General features: G+C 41.8%; 2 protein-coding genes across 2 annotated transcripts; both read right to left on the bottom strand.

The window, feature by feature from the left end:
* Positions 1-274: 274 nt before the first annotated feature.
* On the bottom strand, positions 275-2,649 carry LOC131249388 (E3 ubiquitin-protein ligase SGR9, amyloplastic-like). Its single transcript, XM_058250139.1, has 2 exons — positions 2,323-2,649; positions 275-579 (listed from the first exon to the last, which is right to left on the bottom strand). Exons 1-2 carry the CDS (start codon positions 2,508-2,510, stop codon positions 306-308), a joined length of 462 nt encoding a protein of 153 aa, XP_058106122.1. The 5' UTR covers positions 2,511-2,649; the 3' UTR covers positions 275-305.
* A 16,345-nt stretch (positions 2,650-18,994) lies between these two features.
* On the bottom strand, positions 18,995-21,250 carry LOC131250174 (E3 ubiquitin-protein ligase SIRP1-like). The gene is made up of 2 exons (XM_058250785.1): positions 20,897-21,250; positions 18,995-19,340 (listed from the first exon to the last, which is right to left on the bottom strand). The coding sequence occupies exons 1-2, from the start codon at positions 21,082-21,084 to the stop codon at positions 19,067-19,069; spliced, it is 462 nt and encodes a 153-aa protein (XP_058106768.1). The 5' UTR covers positions 21,085-21,250; the 3' UTR covers positions 18,995-19,066.
* Positions 21,251-24,633: the final 3,383 nt, after the last annotated feature.

Here is a 24,633-nt window from a genome sequence, read left to right as displayed (position 1 = left end):
AGGCCCACTCGACCCGTTGCCACCCCTAATCGAGTCAAATTCACCAGCGAGTTTTGAGTTTCAAGTAGACTCAACTCACAATCCTGTCGAGTCGAGTTGACTCAGCCTTACTTCAAGGCGTGCCACCAAGCTTTAGAACTATGATTGGACTGGCCTTAATTTTTACACCAGGTCATCTGTGAGGCGCGCCCCGTCTAATGTACGGCTCATAGCCCACAATGCGTAAGGGTGCCATGAAACCTCGATGGTCGACTAACAAAATCAACCCAAAAAAAAAAGAAATGGACTACCACATTAAGGAAATATCAAGATTGAACATTGGTCCTACAGTAAGGGCAATGTGAATGAACATTGAGCCATGGTAGAAGGCAATGAGAGTGGTAGGTGTGGGAACATGGTAGGTTTATCACCATCTGTCTGGCCCGGATCTCATCTAGGCAAACCGCACACACGACTTTCTCTGAATTCCTTCTCTCCACATGAATCGCCATTTCCATTCTCACCACGCCCACACCAGCTTTGCTTGCACCGGCTTTATGGTCCGACTCTTCATCTTTGCTAGGCTGGTTTTTACTCCATCTGCCATTAAGATTGCAATGCAAGGTCAGTATGCTAGTAGTAGAGCTGGCATAAATGATAAGTGTAATACGAAATGCAATTTGTAAGCTAAGGGCGTGTTTGGGTGTCATTGATAATGGGTTATAAACACATTTTCTCCTGATCAGAAGCATACTAACGGCTGGATTTGAGCTTATGATCATTGCCAGCTTGGTAAGATTGTGGTCCACTCAAGTGTCCAATTCGCTTGAAATTTCAGCAGAATGGGCTCTCTGTGATGATGAATTTGATAATCAGTTTGGATTTTCAAATACATGAAACATATGAACATATGTATGATAGATGGTCAATTCCGACCTCCTTATTAACTCATTTTACAAGAAAGGGAGACAACAGCTTTTCTGAGAAATGAGAAGTTGGAAGTTGTTGCAACCAAACGCACCAGTAGCGCTTCATCTGATCACCTCTTCTACCCAACCACTATCTGTAATCTTAGATGAGCTAGCAAAATAGATAGACGGCATGGATTTTTTTATCCATTCCGTCCATCTATTTTACCAGCTCATTTTAGTATATGGGCCCAAAATTGAAGAATATTCAATGCTCAAGTGGACCACACCACAGGAAACAGTGTGAATTGAACACCTAAGATTGAGAACTTCGTGGGGGCCACAGAAGTTTTCGATGAACCTGATATTTGTGTTTTCCCGTCATCCACGCGTTTTTGACATAGTGAGCAGGTTGGATGACATATAAACATCATCACTGTAGGCCCTAGGAAGATTTCAACGGTGGACGTCATTATCCCCACTATTTCCTGTCGTGTGGTTCGCTTGAGGTGTTATGCTCCAATTTTGGGCTCACGATAAAAAAATTATCTAAAAAAACGGATGGACGGCATGGATAGGACATGCATCCACGGTGGGGCCCACAAAGTTTACCGTACGCTACGCTGCCGTGGGCGCGAGTTGCGTGTAAGCCCGGCCACATGAGGGCATGTAACCCAAAGCTCTGTCGGCCCACCGAGATGTCTGTGTGACATCACTCCGTCCATCAGTTTCACTATGGCCGAACAAAAATGAGGCAGATCCAAAACTAACGTGAGTCACACCACTGGAAATAGTTGGGATTGAACGCTCACCATCAAAACCCATAGAGGTTTCAGATCTAGATGATATTTGTTTATTCCGTACATCCTGGTGAGAATCCCCTTATGAATGGATTGGATGGCATATATAGATCAAGGTGGGCCTTATGAAGGTTTCAACGGTCAGTAGTTCCATCCCCACTGTTTCTCGTGGCGTGGCTGATTTAAGTTTTAGATCCACCTCATTTTTAAGATCACGTACTGACATCACCCCACGAAACTGATGAACGGACTAGATTTCATACGGATATCATGGTGGGCCCCACATATTTAAAGTAACAGTAGTTACACGCAACTCGCGCGAGAGTTACAGAGTTGGAACGGATCAATACATCATCGCGCCCCGTCTCGTCTTCTGTATCCACGTCGTGTGGAGGCGGGTCCGATCAATTGGACCGAACTACCCACACAAAACGGGTCCACGTCGGGTTCGGGTTTCAAACGGACTCGTAATGCATCGTCTAAACTTATCCTTCAGTGTATAGCTATTCACCCGAATCTCGGTCGGCCCCGAATAATCGTAACCGTCGGATCGTAATCAGTCTATGCACAGATAATTAAAAAAGAAAAAAGACAAAATAAAAGGCTACGATTAAGAGATGGGAGAGAGGATGGACCTGTAACCAATGCCTCGGAGCTTTTCTTCGAGCCTTGTACGGGCTTTGAGGGCAGTTTCGTCCATGGCCGTCGCTGTCGACGGTGCGATACGTGAGCGCAGAAAACAAGGCTCGCGCGTGTCGTGGAGACGGTGATGGTGGATCCTTCTCTTTCGGGCCACCTCCACTCCGGGTAGCATTCCCGCCATCGTTTTGCTAACTTGCGCACCCTGATTCTCTTCTCACGGGAATCAATTAAAGATAGAAAAGAAAATCCGATAACTGGTTTTCCTTCCGTTTACAGTGGGGTTCTCTTCTAACGTATGCAGCTGGCGCGGCCGATTAGCAACAAGGCGTTTTTTTACGATCAATGTTTCTTCCAAAAATGAGCTTCCCTCTCACCTAATAAGGTGCGCTAGTAGCGGATTTAACCCTGGATGCTAAGAATATTACGAAAATGCCGTTTGCTTACTAGAAACAAAGGTTAGGGCCCGCAGTCCTTGTCTACCCCTAATGTTTAAGACAATTGCGAAATATCACGGAAATATCACGGATCTCGATATTTTCAATGTCTTGTGGTTTTATTTTCTCACGATTTTTTCAAGATAAATGTCTAAATATTTAACTATATTCACCTTTTACCCAATATTTTAAATTTCAAAATCATTTATCAATTTATAACAAATATTTTGATATTCATTTATTAATTTATAATAAATATTTTGATATTTTATTTTAAGCAAGAATTTCCTGATATTATCGCGATTAAAAATTAAAAATCCCAAAATATCCCGAGAACTTTCGACGAACGAGAATTGTACCCGTGAGAATGAGCTTGTACGGGAAGTGATTCAGTGGAACGGTCTCCATCTAAACCGCATACAACCTACCTTCGTCAATGGCTGTAGTAGGAGAGATGATCGATCGGTGCCGTCCATCTAGTGTAACCCACTGTGGATGGCCCAAATTGTGAAGACTTTACTGTCAGAACATCTTATCTTTTACTACCTAGAGTGCTGAAAACGTTCACTAATTTTTTACCGTTAATTTAATGACCTTAAAATGGATGTATATCTGATTGGTATGATTTTCTTTCAAAATTGGACCATCCACAGAAAGATCACTAGATAAGCGTTCTGATTCGTCATCTTCTCAATCACTTGTACGGTGGAAGGCGCGTTGCATGGAAGCTCCATGGAGTTGGCTGCACTGAATCATTTCTCAGAATATTCAGCGGGCGTAAAACGTCGGGCGCAAGGGAATATGTGGACCCAATAATATATATATATATACACACACACACGGTTCATTTGTTTCCCTTGTCATTTTACAGCACGAGCCTAAAAAGTTAAGATTTCCAGTGAACCACGTTACAGGAAACAATGACCATTGAATGCATTTTACAGCACGAGCCTAAAATGTTAAGATTTCAAGTGAACCACGATCCAGAAAACAATGATCATTGAATGCCCGTCGTAAAATCTTTTATTGGTAGCGTAAATGTTTTGATCGAGCTGATATTTGTGTTTTCCTTTATTTAGGCTCGTGGGATCTAATCAATTGGTTGAACTCATGCTCTAAAATGATACGACAAAATTGAATGAATGATATGGATATAAAATAAATATATCGTGGTGGGACCATAATCATGTCCATTGTCCTCATCATTTCTCGATTCTATTGAATTCACATCTCTTGTTAATGTGGTTTATCTTCCAATGACCCAAACCCATTTTATAATGGGTCTTATTTTGTTGGGTGGATTCTAATTAATAGAAACTTCTAATTGGATCATTTCAAGCTATTGATAATATAGGTGATTAGGTTTGTATATGGACGACCATGTAACCTTTTTTATAATCAAATGCTTAAAATTTTTTATATCAATTTCATATGAATTTGTTGAGAATGATTTTGATTTAATTGTATTTCAATCAATTGCTTATAAAATAGATGTCCGAGATCATATTACTTTGGAGCAACTACTGGTGTGGAGTGGACCAAACCCAATGAAAAATTTAGATAGGCATAGGAAGATTTTCATTTTAGACTTTGTGAAGTTCACTAGTCATTGTTAACACGTGTATATAGTTATTAATTGAATTATATTGAGTTTTTCAACATTTGAATTTATGTTTATTGATGTAATTGCTTCTTGATAATGTATGCATATAGACATTTGGATTGATCCTTATTGAGGTATGGTCAATATTCGTTGATTAAAGGCTTGGTCCCCTTCTTATACGGTATAAGTTTTTATATGCGTATGCAAAAACAAAAGTTGTACATATTGAGATAGATGCACATATGAGATGTACCTCCACTCTGATTTAAGAAATGACCATGATGATATCTCATAGAGATCTACGACATTAGCTTCGTACCTAGTCAGATCATGTAAGCGTATATATTGCAAAATGGATGAATCATTTATTGATTGGATAGATATTGTGTGATGATTATGTAGATGAAAAATGCTTGATTATTCACATTATATGAACAAAGCCAACATGATGCAAGACCAAATTATCTACAAGGTATAGATCAATTCTGATCTAATTGTTGTATACCTATGCTAGTCCCACAGGTGACTTTTATATCTTAATTACTAATGATGAGGTGATGCTACTTTGGTGTGCATTCTCAAAACCATGCGCACAAATTCGACTAAGTTGAAATTATGCCAGAAAAGTGGCCAAATTAATATTTGGTCACGAGATGACTCAGAAAAAGATTGTAGATGATCGCACCGTGGTAATGATGCAAATGATACCTATTTAAGGTACCAAATTAAAGGAATTACAGGCACAACTAGCACTAGAGTAGTTGTTGAATCTGACACCCAATTCTTCAAACTTGAACAGAGCATCTACATCTCGGACTCATCCTCTTGAGATTATATCAGTCGTGATGCGCAATATGCAAAGTGAGATTTAGGGTCTTCTTGATCAAACGCGATATCAAGTCAAGCAATCACAAATTCAATATTAAACTTTCAACAGGTGGATGACCAATCTGATTGGGCACTTAAACAAGCTGATGGCTATCATTGCTGAAAGAGCGCTAACAATGCCTCAATCAAATGTTGATGTTAGCTTGGTGGGAAACTTGGCGACAGTTCCACCCACACCTCCCCCACAATGTAATATTCATTCGGTTACAGTCTAGGAGATATGGAATGCTTTTATGCTATTGAGTTTACTCGACCGAAATAGGAGGTCAGAAACCTTGTTCTTAAAGAAAGAAATCGAAGTATATCTGTGAGCAACCATTTCCAAGAAATCTACCATATCATGGAAGACAAAACTAGATATGACTGAAACCACAACATCTTGATCGTGACTGAATCATGCAACTGGTCCAAGAAGTAGCAGGCCAAGTTCTTAGCCGTACTACTACTCCAGTCTACTATAATTCTTATTCAAAATAAATCGACCAACAGTCTCTATTGCTGCGATTAAATTTGATGTTTTCGAACATGATGGTCAAGTTCGACCAATATGATCGACTGTGATGATTTTCGACCAAAATGGCCAAACTCGACCAAGACCACCGACTTTGATGTGTTTTTACTAAGATGACCGAGTTCGACTAAGACGACCGACTTTGATATTTTTCGACTAAGATGGCCAAGTTCAATTGAGGTGGTCGAATTTGATTTTTTTTTTTTTTTTTTCAAGATAGTCGATTTCGACAAATACAGTCGAATTTAATATTTTTCGACGAAGATAGTTGAGTTCAACCAAAGCGGCCGAATTTGATGTTTTTCGATTAAGATAGTCGAGTTCGACCAAGATGGTTGAATTCGACCGAAATGGCCGAATTCAATGTTTTTCGATTAAAATGTTCGAGTTTAACCAAGATAACCAAATTTAATGTTTTTCGAGGAAGATAACAGAGTTCAATCAATATGACCAATTTTGATGTTTTTACTTAGTTGAGCTGTCGCATTTATTCCACTAAATGATGAACCAATATCGCTTTCACCTTTTCAACCAAAGGCGAGATGATGTGGGGGCAATGTTATACCTTATTTCAACCTTCCTTTGACTTGTGATAGTTGCAAAACTCATAATTCAACAAGTCGGTAACTTACGAGTCACAAGTCATAAGACCATGATCTTAAATGAGTAAAATAGCACAGTTAAAAACAAACAAAGTATAGGGGCTAGTTGTTTTTGGTTTTAATGGGCAGGCTTGACCCTAAACACGTACCAAAACACATAAAGGTCTCACTGGTAAAAGAAAAGGAAAAATAAAAAAAAAACAAAATAAGTATGTAGTTGGATTGACTCAATTTAAGCCATGCACTCACCGTGGGGTCCACCTTGATGAATCTGTTATATATCCACGCCCATCCATTTTTACGTATCATTTACGACGTGGTCCCAAAAAATGGGAAGATCCAAATCTCAGTTGGACCACACCACATGAAAACCTGGTGATTGAATGTCCACCACTAAAAACTACCTAAGGCCCACCTAGTGTTCGATGCGTGTATTTACCATCCAACCTATTGATAACATAAAAGAGACGATGAAGGGAAAATGTAACGATTAATTAGCTATATCCAAAACTTTTTTCTCCTAATATAAGCTTTAAATGGTCAATCACCAAAACTCCTGGTGGTATGGTCCGGTTGAGAATTGGATCTGCTTGAACAACGAATGGACGGCATAGATGCATAACACATTCATCAAAGGTGGGCCCCATGCGGTCAGCGTAACACACACTAACGTGTCGTCCACGAAAAGCCGAAGATGCTACGGTAATTTTTTATTTACCACCAATGAAAAACAGCAGGAGGTAAAAGCGGTTTCGGTGGCAGTTTCGAAGTTAATTGAGAAAGCAGATGTTCTTTCGTAACTGAAAAAAGCGTGGAAGCTTCCTTAGCCCGACCTACCGTCACGTGAGTAAATTTCCAGGAGCTTGCCTCGCAAATGGAGGGCACAAGGTAACGGGAAACGTTGAAGCGATTCGCGCGAGTGTAGATAAATATCACCTTTCGCAGCACAGGATATTAAGTTCAGTGAATATAAGAGATCCTGACCACTCATTGCATGGCCCCAGTGTAAATATTCCACCCTTATGATCAAGGTTCACTCATCATCATATATAATCATGAGGCGTCTACCAGGTTGATGCTCCATTTAGGGCGTTTAAAAGTGGGACCACCTGAAGAATGGTCCAGATCTCTATCAAATCTGCCACGTAGACACTGCTGCTGGTGGTCTCTTTGAAATCTTACTCGCGCAAATCGCATACTATTTTTGTTGGAATCAACACTTTATCTAAATATTCTGGCTGAGTATAACGCTTGATACGCATGCACTTAAAAGTAGTACACGCGGCATATATCAACCCAAATTAAACTGACTAAATTGTGCGACAGATTTTTCTAAATAAAATTTCAAAACAAAAATCGATGAGAATTTACTATCATCTGATTCATGGACACTTGTTTTTTGAAATAAACATCAGTGTGTAATTTTCATTTTAACCATCCAATAAATGATCAGAATTTATAGATAGAAGTAATTTTCACTTTATGATATATCTAAAATTTTATCTATAATTTGGATGGTTTAGATTAAATTAATTCTGCACCAAGAATGCACTTCCTTAGTAATTTATAAGTGCACGTGTATCATATATTACACTACGCCGGAGTATCAGACGGTTTCTCTTTGAATTTGACCGCTGAAATGATCCCGAATCCCATTCGATTATAGTGGATTTCTGAGAACGCGGAGCGGACGAACGCAATCCGCGTTTTTTTTTTTTAATTATAATTTTGAACGTGGATAAACTGGAAGCGGATTGGCTGGTGTACCACACACTAGCTATATAGCTGCGGTAGGTACGTGTCGTGCGAAGACGAGCGCTGACGCAGCTCGAGCTCGGGGTTGTACGAACGGTTCAAAGGAGATTAAAGTTACATGGCCCAAAGATGATGTGTTTATTATATCCACACCGTTCATCCATTTTTCGAAATCATTTTAGATTACTATCCAAAAAATGAATCATATACAAGATCAACTCGACCACACAACAAATAGCAGCAGAGATAATGATTCTTACCGTTCAACAATTCGTAGGGCCCACCATAGCGTTTATTTTACATCCAATCTGTCAGTAAGGTCACAAAGACTTGAATGAAAAGGAAAAACAAATTCATATTGTTTCAAAATTTCGATGACCTCAAAAAGAGTTTCAATGGTAGACGTTGAATCCCCCACTGCTTTTTGCAGTGTGGTCCAATTGATAGTTACATCTGTCTTATTTTTCGTCTCAAGTCTTAAGACATGCTAGTCAAATGGATGGACGGTTTGGATATAACACATATCTTATGATCAGACCCACAGAACTCGCTGACGTCAATACACCACAGCTGGTGTGAGGTACACCAGCAAATCCGCTTCCGGAAAAACTACTGACAGATCAAGTTGGCTGAAGTGACGTCACTAAGTTCTGTTGACGGTGGGACTTACCCCGACGTGTGTGCTGTATCCACACCGTCTGTTCATTCGGAGAAATTCGGATCCTTTGCTTATCATAAGCGTAGAAAATATTAATTTCCTACATCATGATTGGTCGAATCATTGCTGTATTAAATGCAGTATTTAATAATGTGGTCTAATTAGATTTTAACCAGCTTGATCTTCGGATCAAGATTCCATTTATAGATATCATTTTAAGTCATTGGATAAAAATTAAGGCAGATCCAAATGGAGCTCCCCACCACATGAAACAGTGGGGAGAGTGATGACCGCCGTTCAAACATTGCTTTGTTCATGCACGACCATGGTTCGGCGATCTACACCGTTAATATTGACCAACTTGCAACGGATAGGTGATACCAAAAATCTTTCTCGGGATAGATGATTCTTACCCTTGCACCAGTGTCCTAAATCAACGGTTAGCTAACAATAGTGAAATCTAATAAAATAATAGTTACAGATGGGACAGCTAGAATCATCCACTCTGGAAAGCATTGAGAATACTCGATCCAACGTGGGACCCACCGTATCAACTGTCTGGATCACCGATGCATCAGGAGACTATTTACCGTTTGAATGTATATATCCTAACCATTGAATTCCTTTCCTTTTTTCATCTGGATGTTCGATTGTTGTGGTATTTTCTTTCCCGATGGTTTGTTTCATGGCCACCAATTGAATGGTTGGGATTTTTCATTCTGGGAAATGATATTTGATGGGCCATCAAAGAGGGGTCGATTGGATGGATGGTTCAGATCCCTCAACCATAAGCCTATTTTTAGGGCCCATGGTTTGGGATCCACAACGTTAATCTTGAGGAGCTTGCAATAGATGGATCACCCATAAAATCATTCTCAAGTTAGACGAATTCTGACCCTTGATCAGGGTCCTAGAAATCAGTGCTTAGCTAGCAATAATTCAATGGGATAAAATAATAGTTGTTGGTGGGAAAGATAGAATCATCCCACCTGGAAAGTAGTGGACACAGGATCCACGGTGGGGCCACCCAATCAATGTCTGGATCACCAAATCCTCAAACCTCCTGCATTGTACGGAAGGAATGCATCAGGACACTATTCACGGCTGCGATGTATCAGGAGATTCGGGACCTCATGATTAGGGGCTTTCAACGGTTGGGACGCGCCAAGGTCCGGCACAAGCCTGGCCCACATAGTAAATACTGGGCTCGACCTAGTCTGGGCATTTCATGGGCTTAAACAAACAAACTTGAGCCAGCCCATGAAACCCCATGTGGGCCTGGTCCTGCTGATTGCTCTTAGATACAGCCCGGGTCCAGCCCAAATGTTAAACGGGCTAACTCCATGATGGAAGATCCTAGCCGTTGAATACCCCCCCTTTTTTTTTTCATTTGGAAGTGTATTGTTCTGGTCTTTCCTTTCCTAACCATTTATTTCATGGTCACCGATCTTTGAGAATATATGAAGAAGATTTTATAATAATACAGCTGGAGTATAAAAGCAGTTACAGAACATATGACAGGATTATAGGCAAGAAGAGTTAAGACTTGTGAAATGGTTGCAGCAACCGTCAGAACGTGGGAAATATTTAGATGGCCAGATTAAGGCTATAAATAGCAAATGAATTCAGCAAAAAAATTTGTCTCGTACCAACCCAATCAAACCCATTATATCTTTCATTTACCATCATTTACATTCCTTAGTGTAATCACTCTATATTTCTGTAAGTCAATTACATTTCTCGGTGTAATCATTTACTTTTTTCATGTTATTTACATTCAATAGTGTAATCCGTAGTGTTAATCAAGTAACTAGTAATCTTAGCTGTAATTTGGATCTATGCTCATATGCTAATCTTAGTTGTATTATGTAGCATTAATCAAGTAGCTGATATGTTGATATTCGTGGGTAATTAGAGTGATCATATTCCTTCCTTCGGTTGTCTAAAATTGGACGGCTAGAATAGAAAAACCATTGGATTGGTCTTTTCTCATTGACCAATGAAGGAGATCTTTCTAATTTTATCTGGCACAGATAGCTAGGAACATGTTGAAAAGACTCGGCAACTCAAACTGACTCTTGGTGTTGAGATAAGCATCTCGACCGAGTCTGAGTCAACTCAGACGAGTCAAACTCACTGGGTCTTAAAACCATGGCTACAAAACACAGCAATCCACTATGTTAGAATGACTTCTATTCTTTCTCGTGTGTCCTCAAAAGTCAATTTTTTCTTAGATTACTTGATGGCCCACCTTGTAAAACCTCACAATACAAGTATCAAAACTCACAATTCATTCAACCAAAAATAAAGAATAAAGAGAATGGACATTTTCATGTTTGAAAAACCTATCATCTTTTTATGTATTACATGTTTCAAATGTATTACGTGTGTAACAGTCTAAATTCCTCGCATGTGCCACCGTCAATCTTCAGATACCAACACGTAAAACATATAAATGCACCACCATCTATAATTACCTCTATATTCACCACTCCACATGTATCCTGACGTTGCTGCCCACCAGCGTTGTAAGACCCTAACCCAAGTGTGCTCGCTGTTTCTTTAAGTCACGCGGTCCTACTGGTCGAATCCCAACGACCTACAACCTTCGGATAATGTTTGCGGTCATCTCCAAGTACAGTCACGTAGACCTGACTCGAATTGACCTGAATTTAATGTCATAGCGACCGCATCGTCGCCGCTGTTCTAACGCCGCGTTCATGCAGCAATCCGAGTTGTAGATCATGAGATGTAGGCCGTGCATAATTTAGGCCGTTGATCGTGATTGTGGGGCCCACCTAGGATTTGGTACAAACTCCTAAGCATAGATTTCATCTCCCTAGCCATCATTAGGGTAGGTAGCTTAGACTAGGTTGCTAGCCCCTACCTAGCTAGCTAGTGATGATGAGTTTTCTTATCAAGAGAGCTCCTTTTTCTCTACCCCATGCAAAAGTGCCTTTTTCACTCTTTCCCAATCTGAATTTTTCTGAAATTTCTCTTCTCTAGGAAGAGGGAGAGAGAGAGAGAGAGAGACCATCATATCCCTCTTTTCTAACAAATGTAATTATCACTTTAAATAAAACTTTCTTTCTTGCTAGCAAATGCATCTCATTCCTCTCTCTTCCTCTCTTCTCCTCATCTCTCCATCTCCCTCTCTACCCTTGGACGTCCCACCTTACTCCCCATTTTTCAGCCCCTTTTTCCTCTAAAATCCCCTCATCTAACCATCCACCTTCAATTTCAACCTTAGATCTTGGAAGCTTGAAGTATAGAGAGTCCATTGGTAGAAGTTTGGTGAAGATCCTTGAGGTGAGTGTTCTTTAGCTTAGGATTCCTTTCTTCCTTTCTTAGACATCTTCATTTCCTCTTTAAGGAACTTGTGGGGCCCACCAAATGATGGTGGAGGTCCCCAAGTCTCCATGGATGAGTTCTATTGCCCATCTTCCTTACATGCATGATTCCATGGATGGGGCCATTCTCCATGGACCCCATCATGGCTTTTTTCTTTTAATTCATATTCTTGTGGGGTCATCTAGACCCTAGACCCTGGCGGGGATGGCATCTCCACATTAGATTTGAATTTTTATTGCATGCATGCCTATGATGTACCTTGTAAATGAATATAGTGGAAGATGTAAATGTTGTGATGAAGGGAGGGCCTCAACGGTGGCGGAGACCCTCTCTTGTGGCTGGATCTTGATTTCTTTCTTTTCTTTTCTTCTTTTCCCTATCCTCATTATCTGATTTCTGAGGTGTGTGGCCCACTTAGAGGCCTTGTAATATTTAGACCGTCCAAACATAGTAGATTTCCATTGCAGTCCACACTAGGGATGTTGGTGCCCCTTTTGCCCCACATATAATGCATGCAACAGATTTTTGGGGTAGGGATATGGCCTGGATATTTGTGGGGCCCACGAAGGTGGACTATAGCACCAATTTTATGGGGTAATTTCCTTTTAATTTGGCTCATATACTTAGTTTATTCCATGTATATGTTGCTATCTAAAAATCATCTAGACAGTTTCTGGTTGTTTTTGGACCAGATTTTGGAACTTATTGGGGGACCTTTCCTACCCCTCAAATATAATTTTTTTTGAAGGTGAGGACCCCACATAGATGTCCCCCAAATTTCAGCTTCATCTGACCTTGATTGAGGTCTCAAAGGAGTGACCCAAGTGGGATGGACAATCCAGATTTTCTGAACTGTCCAGCAACATTTCAGTTTGGAAATCTTAAAATATAAAATAGTTTTCGTATTGGTGGGCCACTTTTGTGGACCCTACCTTGTAGTATACATATGTGGGGAGGTTGAGATTAATTTTCTCCAATTTTTAGAGACCTTGGGCCCACCCCATTGGGTGGTCAAAGCAGGGACAGCCAGAATTCTGCTATAACTAGATTTCTGGACAGATAGTTTTCTATTAAATCATAAAAATAGATTCCAAGCTCCGAAAAATCTAAAATTTTACTTGGAACTGTCCTAACCATGCTAGGACCCACCTACCAATTTTCAAGACCAACGGGCCACTGTGCAATTTATGGCGAGGGATGGACCGGCCCACATGGCTGGACGCCCATGGTTGGGACGTCCAGCATGGGCTAGCCGTCCACCCCAGCCTGTGACCCACCATGATGTGTGTTTTATCCCATAGCCATCCATTGTGTGGCCAACTTGAGTATGGCCCACCTTAGCGTGGGTTACCCAAGGTGGGGACTACCTTTTAGCTAGTACATGGGCTGGGTATCCGGCCCATTAGGATGCCCAGGCCCATGTGGGACGCCCCATGTGGACTGCCTGCTGGACTTTGGTCCAGCAGTGTGGCCCACCTATTTTCCTGAGTAATGTGATGTGATCCTATGTGGTGGGGCCCTCTGACTTGATGGCTGTACCACTTGGACTGATGTCCTAATCAAATGGACCATTTTCTGGGCTCCAACAGGGCCATAAACCTGTTGGGTTATAAAAAAAAAATTATCCAGCAATATGTTATAATAATGCTTGGCCTTTGGGCTGAAATTTTGAGGAGTGGGGCCCACCACATTGTGAGTACTTAGAAGGAATAAATCATGCTTTAAATCCCCTAATTCTTAGGCTTAATTAGTGCATCTTTCAGGCCCACCATAGTTGGAGTTTTTAATGAGTCCATAAATGTAACTAGTTGTTGGACTCCTTAGGCCCAAAAGGGCTGGAACTTTTTAGGTAGGCCCTTTGGACCCTTGAGCCATTTTTACAATATTATTGTATTGAGTTTATGGGGCAGATTTCACAAGTGGTTGGGCCCTTGGTCGCCCACCAAATCAACTTTATACTTGGGCCTGGTTGTAGGCCCAACTCACTTGACTTACACATGAGAATTGCACATGTGGTTGGAGTAATGGGCTACCCACTAGGTCCACCACAATATGTGGACTAATGACCCTTATGTTTGGGCTCAAACCTTACGTATGGGCCCATGATATTGCTTATGGGTTAAGTTATGTGTGTTGCTCACTAGACCCATGTATTGGAATAGGCCTTGGGCCTTAATCCGCGATTGATTAGAGATGGACCACCTCTTGGGGACTAGTTGTGGTTGGATGTCCACATTGGTGGCGCTAAGGTGGGCCCATGGGTTTTTATGAGTGGTTAATTAAAGGCCCATCATAGACCCTTGCTAGGATCGTTCATCTATTTAGGCCCATGTTATTATTCTCCTTAGCCTTGTGGGCTACCTCAAACTATTGGGCCCCCATTAGAGGATGACTCCTCAGAGAATTTGTCTAAGTACATAGACTTAGTCCCTCCTTGGAAAGGTGGCATATACTACGACACCATCGTCGTATGGCGGACCTAGTTCATCCTCATGACCCATGTGCATCATTGCGTGATTTGATTGCATTTTGTGTGGTCATTGGGCAGATGTGATAGTTTTCCAGAAGGATGAAGTTTCCCCTCTTATACACGTTGAGTGCTCGGAGCTAATGCATGATTGGTATGCGCGACTCATGCATTTGGTATTACATTTCATGGATATTATTTGCCCTTACTTCATCAGGATCGATGTCTCCACTGATACATCGTGGGTGGTCGTTTATGGATACCGAAAATACTATTCGAGCATTTTGGGTGCATAGGATGCCCCTAGGTGAAAGCCCCTAAACCTTCAAGGTACCGAGAAGACGCATCAACGCCGTGACCGGGTGGAAAACATGAGCGCCTGAATGCCTTACACCGTTAGGCCGCATCTCCCACCCTCGTGAAGTCGGTTGAGATGGGATGTGGCCTCATTCACCTGAGTGAGGGGGCATTGCTAGGCTGAGTCTGACCAGCTCGTGAATGGGTCCGCTACCGTCAAGCCTTGCTGGTGATTGATTGTTCACAGGTAGGTAGTGTGGTCTCTTACGCTCATTTGACTGTGCAGTCTTAGAGAGCGAAAGTCATCCTACAGTATATTAGACCCCGGTGATATTCCTTATGATAGAACTGTATTGGATATATGGACTGGATATGAACACTGGCATTACTTCGCATTTGCATTGGCATCGGCTATTTAAACCTTATTGCATTACATAGCCTTGGTACAATTCCTTGCATTATAGCTTAGCCTCGGTAGGCTAACGGCATTAGTATTGATCATGTTTCCTTTATGCATTCCCTATTTTCTCCTCTGCACTATTGTCACACACCTTCACCATCCTCTAAGCTTTCTATAAGCTTATGCATGATTGATGCATGCAGGAAATCCTAGGTCGGCGTCGTAGCGGAGGAGTTATGGATTTGGATTGCCGCGAGCTGAGGACCAGTTGCAGACCCTTCCTTCCCTCTTTTTATATCATATATTTCCTTTTAAGCCTTGTACCTGTAAAAGTTTAAATTCTTAGTGGATTTTACAGTGTGTTCCTTGTTTATCTTTTGAGATTTACTTGCTATGATCTTGGGTATGCTCGATTTGGTTTGGAATAGTGTTATGAAAATCCTCCTTGTAGGATCTTAGGATCAGAACCTGTGCTAGAAGCCGAGAATGAGGTGCTACGGAGGCTGTTGCGGTCGAAACCGGCTATCGGGTTCCTTGTGAGTCTGGTCACCGAGTCTAGGGCGTGACAAGAGTGCTCACCTTGGATGCCCCACCATGTGGGATCCAATCATGGGTCCTATCATGAAGTATATGTTGAATCCATGCCATCTATCTGACTCTTCCTCTCATTTAAACTGTTGAGCCCAAAAATGAAGCCAATATTTACCTAATGTGGGCCACACTGCAAGGTACAAGGGGCCGATAAGCCCAGCGTCATGGACACTTTGCATGGGGAAGACATAGGTGGGTTTCCACTCTTGGGACCCTCGTAATGTATTTATTAAATCCACACCGTCCATATATTTTTCATGCTCATTTTAGCCATTGAGCAAAAAATTCAGGCTAATCCAACCATCATATGGACCATGTTACAGGTGACAGTGGGTTGTATCACCCCCTCATGTTACTGCATGCGAACGTGGTGGGGAGGGGTGTCCCACTCACAGACACACCTTGATGAATATGTTAAATCCACTGTCCACCTATTTCTCCATGTGATTTTGGGCTATGGACCGAAAAATGAGGCAGATTCGAGTCTTGAGTGGGTCGCACGGAGGGAAACAAACTCCTACTGTTGAAATCTTCCAAGGCGAGCGGACACCCAACGTGGGTGTGGAGTGTCGCCCACTCGTGGGATCACCATATGTATGCGGCTTATCCACTTAGGTCATCCATTTTGTTAAATCATATTATGCCATGAGCCCAAATATCAGGCATATCCGAATTTCAATCACACTGTCCCTAGGGAAAAAGTGGGCAAGGAGTACTGCCCATTTTTCAGCACATGGGGCCAACTTGTGGGACCCATCTTAATGTTTTTATGCCATCCACGCCGTTCATCCTTTTCTTCAGACTGTGTTAGGCCATGGTCCTAAGTTTCAGATTGATCCAGATCTTAGATGGGCCACACCATAGGGAAGTGTTGCGGTGGAAACCCCATTGGACTTGGAATTCCTTGATTTTGGAATCCCATGGACTTGGGATTTCCTAGATTTCGAATCCCATGGACTTGGGAATCCCTTAATTCGGGATCCCTTGTATTTGTGGCTCTCTTGGACTTGGGATTCCTGGAATCGATCCTTTAGTTATATTTGGCAACCTCGATTTAAAATCACTATAATTCTAAGTTAATGCAAGATGTATTTGTAGGGGGTTTGAAATTAATTATTAAATCAAATTTTAAAATCCCTAATAAGTGTACGTATGACACTATGGTTGTATTAAATACGTTGATGCAATACTTTGCTTGAAATGATGAAAATCCCAATACTCAAATGGGCCACAAGCATAGTATCACATCTCAATGACTAAATAATGATTTGTAACCGTCGGTTTACGTCAACAATGTTCAGACGATGCAGATCGTCCTATTAAAGTAATTATAGTGATGCCATTGATAATCAGTTTGTTTCAGGATATCATTAGTGGGCCATGTGCCCAATAGATTAGTAACCTAATGGCACACATGTTGTATATGTAGGTGTCCATTCGGGTCATTCCTAGTGGACCCCGCCTTAGTATATCTATTTTATCCATGCCTTATGATGTGCAAGCTACATAGGGAGTCGGTGTTAGTCTAACGTGGGCCACAACACATTTACCTCTATGTTTCTAGTGGGGTCTGTCGTTCGAGTCCCGCTCTCTATGTATGATGTGCCAATTAAGGCCGATTATCGCATAATATGTCTAATAAGAACACACTGATAACATGCTTTTAGTGTAATGATATCATGCCCAGTTATATGCACTACCTAATGTCTCATTTAAAAGTTTGAGAGACATAAGCATTTAGGACCCACTATCATATATAATAGTTAGCTTCTTCCTAAATGGGCCTCTTCAATTCTATTGATATGTTCAAACTCAGGCCCAATCTATTTAATTTTATATTGACAAAACACTACCAAACCCCATCCATTTTGGAAATGGGTCGGCTTAATCCTTGACATCCCATGTTAAGTTCAATCAGTTTGGCGAGTTAGGTCAAGTTTTTGCTGACCCTACCTACATGGTGTGGAGGACTCTAACCATCCTTAGTACTACAACATCTCATTTTAATAAATATGTGAAAGCCAACAAATCTGCGCATTTAGGACTTGTTTAGACACACTTCCGCAAAAGCGCTTTCAATCTGCCATAAAGTCTAAAGTTGCTCAATTGTTGAAGCCTAAACCTAGCCCGAAATCTATCAGGCAACACATTCCAGGCCCAAGACCAATCCATTAACAACGAGAGGTGGGCATTGAGCCGGACCGATTTCGGGTTGATCTGACTTAATCCGGTTTTGAAACAGGCCTGACCTGAACTCGACCCAACTCGATACGAGTCGGGCATGCCTATCCCGATCCGAATCCACGTCAGGCTTGGACCAATTTAGACCGAGTCTGACCTGGTGACAAGTACTGAGTCGAGTCGAGTCAGCACCGAGTCGGGTCAAGTGCAATGGTGGGTATCCACAGGCTGAAGTCACAACTCAAAACCTGTACCTCTCCATCACCTACACAGCATCTCAGATCTAAAATGTCATATATGAATTTTTTCTAATATATATGTATGAGTCAAGTTTCAGAACGAGTTGGGTCAGTATCGAGTTAGATTACGGGTCAAGTCGAGTTACTTGGTGACTCGAACTTTACTCAATTTGAGTTTGGATTAGATGAAATCAACTTGATTCGGATCAACTCACCCACTCGATTCGGATCGAGTCAGATCTAAATGAGTCGTACAAGTCGAGTTTGCCGAGTCGAGTCATCCCGTAACCAGCTCTATTGATAACCTATAAAGGTGGCTCGGGTCGGGTAGGGTTCAACCCAAGCACAACCCTTTTACATAAACATGTCAAATTTCCAGCCTGAGCCTAAACCTGACCCCACTACCCATTTAGCTTGCCTCGAGCTCACCTCAAAAACAGTTCAGTCTAATTGACCCACAGCCACCCCTAATCGAGTCACACTCACCAGCCATTTTTGAGTTTCAAGTAGACTAAACTCACAATCCTGTCGAGTCGAGTTGACTCAGCCTTATTCCAAGGCGTGCCACCAAGCTTTAGAACTATGATTGGACTGGCCTTATTTTTACACCAGATCATATTTAAGGTGCGACCCATCTAATGTACGGCTCATAGGCCGCGAGGCGTAAGGGTGAGGTGGAAGAGGGTGCTATGAAACCACGACGGTAGACTAATAAAATCAACCCATCAAAAGAAAAAAGTACCAACACATTGCGTAGAAATTAAGATTGAATATGGGTCCTACAATAAGGGCAATGTGAATGAACATTGAGCCATGGGAGAAGGCAATAAGAGTGGTAGGTGTGGGAACATGGTAGGTTTATCACCATCTGTTTGGCCCGGATCTCATCCAGGCAAACAGCACACACCACTTTCTCTGAATTCCTTCTGTCCACATGAATCGCCATTTCCATTCTCACCACGCCCACACCAGCTTTGCTTGTACCGGCTGCATGGTCCGACTCTCCATCTCTGCTAGGCTGGTTTTTACTCCATCTGCCATTCAGATAGCAACACAAGGTCAGTATGCTAGTAGAGCTGGCATATATGATAAGAGGAATGCGAAATGCAAGTTGTAAGCTAAGGGCATGTTTGGGTGTCATTGATAATGGGTTAAAAACACATTTTCTCCTGATCAGAAGCATACCAACGGCTGGATTTGAGCTTATGATAATGAGAAGTGGTTGCAACAAACACACTTGATCTGATCACGTCTTCTACCCAACCTCTTCGCCTATATGCAATCCTAAATGGGCTGGCAAAATGGATAGACAGCGTGGATGTTTTATCCATGCTGTCCATCCGTTTTACAAGCTCATTTAAAGATATGGGCCCAAAATTTAAGTATATTCAATGCAGAACACCTAAGGTTGAAAACTTCGCGCGGCCCACACAGAAGTTTTGGATGAAGCTGATATTTGTGTTTTCCCGTCATCCACGCGTTTGTGACCTAGTGAGCAGGTTAGATGACATATAAATATCATTATTGTGGGCTCTAGGAAGATTTCAACCGTGGACGTCATTATCCCCACTATTTCATGTCGTGTGGTTCACTTTAAGTGTTATGCACCAATTTTACGACTCATATTTTAAAATTATCTGAAAAACGGGATGGACGGCATGGATAAGACATGCATCAATGGTGGGCCCCACAGAGTTTACTCAGTACCCTGCAATGTACTGAGTTGGTACAGATTCCGCTTCCGTCCGAATTGATCCCGCCACCCGTGCTCGTTTACGTAGGCTACGCAGCCGTGGGCGCGAGTTGCGTGTAACGGTGTAAGCCCGATTGCGAGGAGGGCATGTAACCCAAAGCTCTGTGGGCCCACCAAGATGGTCTGTGTAACATCCACTCCGTCCATCAGTTTCACCATGGCCGACAAAAAAAATGAGACAGGTCAAAAACTAACGTTAGCCACACCACAGCAAACAGTTCGGATTGAACGCTCACGATCAAAACCTTAGTGGGAATCATAGAGATTTCAGATCTGGATGATATTTATTTATTTCATACATCCTGGTGATAATCCTCTTATGAATGGATTAGATGGCATATATAGATCAAGGCCTGGGCCTTATGAAGGTTTCAACGTTCATCTATCCTCACTGTTTCTCGTGGCGTGGCTGATTTAAGTGTTAGATCCACCTTGTTTTTAAAATCACGTTCTGACATACACCTCCGAAACTGATGAACGGACTAGATTTCATACGGATATCACGGTGGACCCCACATATTTAAAGTAACTGAGGTAACACGCAACTCGCGCGAGAGTTATAGAGTTGGAACGGATCAATACATCATCGTCGTGTCCCGTGGAGAAATCTATCCACGTCGTGTGGATGCGGGTCCGATCCATGGAACCGAACTACCCACACAAAACGGGTCCACGTCGGGTTCGGGTTTCAAACGGACGTGATACTGATAACGCATTGTCTAAACTAATCCTTCAGTGTATAGCTATTCACCCGCATCGAATCTCGGTCGGCCTCGAATAATCGGAACACCGATAAAAATAAAAGGCTACGATTAAGAGATGGGAGAGAGGATGGACCTGTAACCAACGCCTTGGAGCTTTTCTTCGAGCCTTGTACGGGCTTTGAGGGCAGTATCGTCCATGGCCGTCTCCGTCGACGGTGCGATATGCGAACGCAGAAAAGACGGCTCGCGCGTGTTGTCGATCTGGTGATGGTGGATCCTTCTCCTTCGGGCCACCTCCACTACGGCTAGCATTCCCGCCATAGTTTTGCTAACTTGCGCACTCTGATTCTATTATCGCAGGAATCAATTAAAGATAGAAAAGAAAATCCGATAACTGGTTTTTCTTCCGTTTACAGTGGGGTTCTCTTCTAACGTACGCAGCCGGCGCGGCCGATCAGCAACAACTCGTTTTTTCACTATCAACGCTTCTTCGTAAAATTTGCTAATCCTCTCACCTAATAAGGTGCCCTAGTAGCGGATTTGACCCTGGATGCTTAGAATATTACGAAAATGACATTTTCTTACGAGAAACAAAGGTTAGGGTCCGCACTCGCAGTCCTTCCGAAGCGGATTGGCTGGTGTACCACACACCAGCTATATAGCTAGTGTATTGACGTCAGCAAGTTCTGTGGGTCCCATCATAAGTTATGTGTAATATCCAAACGGTCCATCCATTTTTCGAGTTCGTAGAGAAACATTAGACAGATATAAAGATCAAGTGAACCACACTGCAAAAAGAAGTGGGGGATTGAGCGTATACTATTGAAACTCTTTTGGTGTCACATAAGTTTTGGATTAATATGAAATTTGTTTTTCCTTTTCATCCATGTATTTTTTACCTTATTAATAGATTAGATGGATAATAAATGTTATGGTTGACCTACCAACTTTTAACAATGAAAATCGTTATTTCGCTTCTATTTTTAGTGTGGTCTATTTGAGCTTTGGATATGATTCAATTTTTATCTGGTGCTCTAAAATAATCTCGAAAATGGGATGAACGGTGTGGATATAATAAATAAATCATTATGGAGCCCATGTAACTTTGATCTCCTTTGAACCGTTCGTATAACTCGGAGCTCGAGGAGCGTACGCGCGCGTCTTCGCATGACGTTGGTGTATCGTCAGCAAAGTTCTGTGGGTCTCATCGTGATGTATCTGTTATGTCCAGACCGTCCATCCATTTGGCTAGATAGTCTTAACGATTGAGACCAAAAATAAGACAAATATTACTATCAAGTGGACCACGCTGAAAAAAGCAGTGGGGGATTGAACGTCTACCATTGAAACCCTTTTAGGGGCCATAGAAGTTTTGGACCAATATGAAATTTGTTTTTCCTTATCGTCGTGACCTTATGAATAAATTGGATTGAAAATAAACTTTGTAGTAGACCCTATGTATTTTTAAATGGTGAAAATCATTTCCTGCTGCTATTTGTGGTGTGGTCCAGTTGGTCTTTGGATATGATTTATTTTTTAGATATTACTATATAAGGATCTCGAAAATTGGATGAACGGTGTGGATATAATAAATACATCACTGTGGGGTCCATCTAACTTTGATCTCCTTTGAACCGTTCGTACAACTCTGAGCTCGAGGAGTGTCAGCGCTCGTCGTCACAGGACACGTATCTACATCAGCTATATAGCTGGTGTGGGAACATAAGCCAATCCGCTTCCCAAAGCGTGGGGCGCGGATTGTGTACTAACCCCCCTTGGAACCTAGCTGGACAGGGAAGGTGCTGTCAGGGGCTATGTGGGCCCACCATGATATATGCGTTTTATCCAAGCCGTCCACCCACTTTGAAATATCTTTTTAGATTTTTGAACTCAAAAAATAGGGAAATCGTAGGTTCGAGTTGACCACACCGTAGGAAGCAGTGGTTACAATGACCTCCACCGTTGAAACCTTGCTAGTTACCACCGTGTTTTTTACTTGCCATCCAATCTGTTCATAAGGTCACGTAGGCCTGGATGAAGTGAAAACATAAATATCAGCTTGATCCAAAACTTGGGTGTCGCATGAGGGCGTTTTTGGGCGGTGGGATTAGAAGGGATTAGGTGGGATGGGATTCAAAAGACATAATTATTACATATGGCCACGGTAGGGATTGTCCCTAACTGGGGCGCGGAATGGATACTGACAAGGTAAGTAGCCAAACGCTGCTGAAGTGACGTCACCAAGCTATGTGGACCACACCATGATGCACGTGTTGTATCCATACCATCCAACCATTTTTAAAGATCATTTTATGCCATTACAATGAGAATGAGATGGATCTAAAGTTCAAGCAAACCCTACCATAGAAAATAGTGGGGACAGTGACATCCACCATTCAAAACTTCTTCGGAGCCACAATAATTTCCAATCAAGTTGATATTTTTGTTTTCATTTCATCTATCTCTATGTTAACTTATGAATAGGTTGGATCTCAAAAATACATCATGGTAGGCCTTGTAAATGTTTCAACGGTGAGTGTGACTGCTCCCATGGTTTTCTGTGGTGGGTCCACTTGAATTTTAGATTTATTTCGTTCTCTTTGTAATGCCATAAAACAATATCTAAAAATTGTTGAAGGGTATGGATACAACACATACATCATGGTGGGTCCATAGAGCTTAGTGAGGTCACTTCAACAAGGAATTGGCTAATAACCTTGGCAGTATCCAATCCACACCCCTTATGCCATGGGATAAGATTAATGCTACGCTTTATTGGTAATACGGTGGTACATTGAATGGATATAACCACCATCAGGCATGGGCCTAAAAATGAGGTAGATTCAAAACTTATGTGGCCCCAAAGAAGTTTTTAATGGTAAGTATTCAATCCCTGTTGCTTTCTATGGTAGGGCCCACTTGGGCTTTAGATTTACTTGATTCTTCGGCCCATGCTCTAAAATAATCTCGAAGAATAGGTAGACAGTGTGGATATAGCCCACACATCATGGTGGGACCTACACAACTTGTTAACATTGAGTGAAATTTGCACGCGACCGAGTGAAATTCCATCTAATTTAATTCCAAGTTTTTCCATTCTTCCCAAACAAGGAGTGGAATTGGCATAGTACCAGGTGAATCCCATCCCACCTAATCCCTTCTAATCTAACTGCCCAAACACACCCTAAGAGGTTTGCAACAGTAAGCATTCAATCTGCACTATTTCCTTTTGTGTGGTTCACTTGATACTTCAATATTCCTAGTTTTTTGGGATCATGCCATAAAATGATATTTCAAAATGGATAGACGGTTTGGATATAACACATATATCACGGTGCACCACAAATCCCCTGTCAGGACCTTCTTTATCTAGCCAGGTTCCGGTGGAGATAGTATCTGAACCGGCGACCCAAAGCGTGACACATGACACACTTGTCGTAAACTGGATTCGATTTACTTCAGGATATTTCGCTATGCCCACACGCATGTGGAGTCTTGTTCACCGAACTGCACACGTGTAACATCAGTGTGTTCCATTAGGTGGGCCACAATGTGTAGATCTTCCAGCCTAATAATCAAGCATCAGCACTCCTCAGGTGGACCATAAATGTCCAAACAAATAGACGGCTAGAATAAATTCTGTCGGACTTCTTTATGTTTATTGAAACATTGTGGCCCACCTTGAGTAAAATGCTCAGATTTTTCCAACAGATCGAAAAATAGTGTGGCCCACATGTGGAACGGTCGGATTCTGCTGATGTGGGCTATATTGGCATGCGTGCCTGCATGAGTATGGTAGGTCTCCAATACACCTGCTTTTGAATCTTGATCGGCTTTTCAATGATCGCAGCCGTATGTAAGATGAATCTC

This window comes from Magnolia sinica, chromosome 6 (assembly GCF_029962835.1).
Source record: "Magnolia sinica isolate HGM2019 chromosome 6, MsV1, whole genome shotgun sequence".
NCBI lineage: Eukaryota > Viridiplantae > Streptophyta > Magnoliopsida > Magnoliales > Magnoliaceae > Magnolia > Magnolia sinica.
This window is presented reverse-complemented; position numbering and strand designations above follow the sequence as displayed.